This window comes from Myotis davidii, unplaced genomic scaffold, assembly GCF_000327345.1.
Source record: "Myotis davidii unplaced genomic scaffold, ASM32734v1 scaffold699, whole genome shotgun sequence".
Classification (NCBI taxonomy): Eukaryota; Metazoa; Chordata; class Mammalia; order Chiroptera; family Vespertilionidae; genus Myotis; species Myotis davidii.
In genome coordinates, this window is record NW_006291007.1 from 2954324 (window position 1) to 2958222 (window position 3899).

General features: G+C 35.7%; 1 protein-coding gene across 1 annotated transcript in view; it reads right to left on the reverse strand.

Annotated features, from left to right (window-relative positions):
• Nucleotides 1-3899, reverse strand: part of NF1 (neurofibromin 1) — a 187721-nt gene that overhangs the window by 139571 nt on the left and 44251 nt on the right. The window contains exon 15 of the mRNA XM_015564136.1: nt 632-766. Within this exon, the coding sequence (XP_015419622.1) occupies nt 632-766 (135 nt within the window). The remainder of the gene's footprint in view (nt 1-631; nt 767-3899) is intronic.

Here is a 3899-nt window from a genome sequence, read left to right on the forward strand (position 1 = left end):
CTAGGGCCCTTACCCGTGCAAGAATTTCATGCACCGGGCCTCTAGTTAAATATTTAAAAAACCAACCAGCCCAGCCAGTGTTGCTCCGTGGTTGAGCCTCAATCTATGAACCAGAGGTCACAGTTTGATTCCTAGTCAAAGAACATGCCCAGGTTGTGGGCTCAATCCCCAGTGTGGGGCATGCAGGAGGCAACTGATCAATAATTCTCATCATTGATGTTTTTCTCTCTCTTCCCCTCTCCCTTCCTCTCTGAAATCAATAAAAATATATTTTAAAACACAAAACAACCATATAGCTGTAGAAAGCACTCTTATTTATGGTTTGCTTCATTACCTTCACCCCCATCCCAGGATAATGCCTGAATAACATATAATCTGGTAACAGGGTAAGGACAGAAGAGCTTACCAAAATATATTAGTTAACGATAAGGAAAATAAAGAAGAAAAGTAAAACATCTGATCTAATTCTATTTGTATTCTCTATTAAGTTTGTTTTCTTAGTGATATCTTCATGATCAGAAAGGAACAATAAGTGATCTTTAGCTAATAATTATATTCAAGGTCTTGGCATTTCAGTTAAACCAAATTAGGTTAATGTAATAATTCCAAGGTGTTTCATAAAAATACTTACACAAAGCAAAAGCTTTGGATCTGCATGAATTAGTTTCACCATGGACAGGAGAAGATACTTATAACTTCTTGTCTCCAGATCTGTAGGTTTTTCTTTAAATTTAAGGCTTGTTACTTTTTCCTTAAACGTAAGACTCTAAAAATAAAAAAATGACATCATCCTATAAGAACCAAATATTGCTCAAGATGATAGCTATCCAACTTTTTAAATTAAATTATTAAAAAAAGCTTTGAAAAAAATCAAGATATTTTAAACCATTAAATTGTGAAATTAGTAGAAACATTCAGTAAGTAAGGTTAACGTTATTCAGCTTTAAAAAAACCAAATTACAATTATTTTTGCAACATTTTGATTATTCTTATATAATCTACCTAATAAAACTTAAGAGAAAATATATTAAAATACTAATAACTTTAGTAGTAGGTGGACTCCTTTGTAAAAAACAATTTCCAAAATGTGAAATTAGGGATAAAATATTTAGTCTAGACCTTTCAAAATACTTTAAGCAATGCATGTAACAAACATTTATCCTACACAGATAAAAACAAGTATTTCATAGAATCTTTAACATTATCAACTGGAAGATGCATCGTTTATGTATGACAGATGAAAAATCACTGTCAACTGTCAGACATGAGACAAATAAGATGCACTGTTAATTTCAGAGCTGTTAAAAACTAAAAGTGAGTGCTTCTTAGAACTGATGAGCTATGCTATATAGGAAACCTCTGTATTTAATAGTTTAACTGAAGTTTGCTTTTCCCTTCAATGGCATTCCCATCTCTCTCAAATTACAGAATACATGTATTTTGTCAGAAGAACAATGATAAAACAGAGAAAGAACTCTCTGAGAAAGACTGATTCATGGAAAATGTCTCTCAAGTACTATGAAACTATTATTTACTTAGTACAGAGATACTATGGTGGATCCTGTGCTGGTACTGTAATTATAGATGATATTCAACTGAAAATACAACAATTATATTCTGGATCCAATACTACCTTTCTCTCTATTCTTATCAAACATTTCCCCTTTTCCTTTAGAAAAACACAAAAATATATATTTTGACATGTATGCCTTTATATGAACACATATACAAATAGATGGACATCCAGCATCTATGCACCTGTAATAAAAATGTCCAAGTAGCCCTAGCTGGTTGCTCAATGGTTAGAGCGTCGGCCTGCGGACTGAAGGGTTTTGGGTTCAATTTCGGTCAAGGGCATGTACCTTGGTTGCAGGCTTGATCCTTGGCCCTGGTCAGGGCATGGGGGGAGGCAACCAATTGATATCTCTCTCTCACACCAAGGTTTTTCTCTCTGTGCCTCCCCTACTCCTTTCCACTCTCTCTAAAAATCAGTGGGGGAAAAATATCCTCAGGTGAAGATTAACAACAACAAAAAATGTCCAAGTAAAAAGGCTGCCTTTCAAAGGTAAAAAATGGAGATACATATCTATAACACGCAGTAACTATCCTCAATGTTTAAGTCTGAGTGATACCGCTGTTATTATGCCCAAGAATACTGAAGGTTTTGGGTCATCAGAGGGAAAAAAAACTACACATTAATGCTTAAAAATGTCACTACACAAAAGAAGTAGCGAAATTCACAAATACTGTTTGTTTTCTGTATTTATACTAGTAATCCAACTGCAAATGCCTTACCAAATGTATTTAATAAATTGTTTCTACTGTTTGTTCCCATTAAACTTATTTTTTCATTCAAAGTTAAGGTAACACCTTAAATCAAGGTGAAACTTTCACTGAACAAATTTACTAAGATGTAACTAAGTATAACTGTTCTTCCCTGGTGCAGCCATTACACAGATACACAGATTTTTTCATTCAAAGTTAAGGTAACACTTTAGACCAAGGTGAAACTTTCACTGAACAAATTTATTTACTAAGATGTAACTAAGTATAACTGCTCTTCCCTGGTGCAGCCATTACACAGATACACAGATCAGAGAACAATTAACAGACATAAGAATCATCTCTTAATAAGTAATTCTTTCCAAAAAGTAAATAATAGTTTAATTATGTTATCTCTTAATCCAGGGGTGGGCAAACTTTTTGACTCGAGGGCCACAATGGGTTCTTAAACTGGACCGGAGGGCCGGAACAAAAGCATGGATGGAGTGTTTGTGTGAACTAATATAAATTCAAAGTAAACATCATTACATAAAAGGGTATGGTGTTTTGTTTTTTTTTAGTTTTATTCATTTCAAACGGGCCGGATCCGGCCGCAGGCCATAGTTTGCCCACGGCTGTCTTAATCTCAGGTATCAGCATATAAATTTTGTTGCAGCATGACTGTCCTAAACTATAATAAAAAGTGTAATATGCTAATTAGACCAGACGTCCTTCTGCACGACTTTCCAAATGAAGGTGGAACTGCAAGAGAAGACTGGGTCCCAGGTGCCTGCCAGCAGCCAGGGTGAAGCCCAGGTCCTGAGTGCCAGAGGGAAGCTGGTGCTAGCATCTGGGGAAGAAAGACCTACTCTTGCACGAATTGCATGCATTCAGCCTCTAGTATGAGATATAAGACTTGAAAATTTCGAAGAAATGTTTCAATTTAAACATCTTTAATTAATGACCATTAGTGGGTTATATAACAAGGACTATTAGTGAGTTGCTAAAGAAGAAATATATTCCTTAACTAGAAATGTAAGAAACAAAATCCATTCATTAATTTTTTTTCATTGATCTTCCACACCACAGATTAATTAGTAGGGAATCCAAGTTGGTATATACGCTTTAGCCAAAGAAGAGATGCAATCATGCGCAGGAAAAAAATTCATGAATCAGAGTATTCAGGTGTCTATTAAGAATCCAAACCATTTGTTAACATCCTTAAGACCATGACAAAATTACAGGTATGTAAAAAGCATTTGCTGAGCCAGCATCTTTTTCAAGAAGCAAAACATGTAGAAAATATACATATTTGTGAAAATTCATACATCTATTATTAACAGGCTATCTTAGTTTTAAAACAGTAAATGGTTGCCCGGCCAGCATGGCTCAGTGGTTGAGCATTGACCTATGAACCAGGAGGTCACAGTAGATTCCCGGTCAGGGCACATGCCTGGGTTGCAGGCTCAATTCCCAGTATGAGGCGTGCAAGAGGCATCTGATCAATGATTCTCTTTCATCCTTTATGTCCCTCTCTTTCTCTCTCTCTCTCTCTCTCACTCCTTTCCTCTCTCTCCCTTTCTCTCTCTTTCTCCCTCCCTCCCTCTCTCCCTTCATCTCTGAAATCAATACAAATG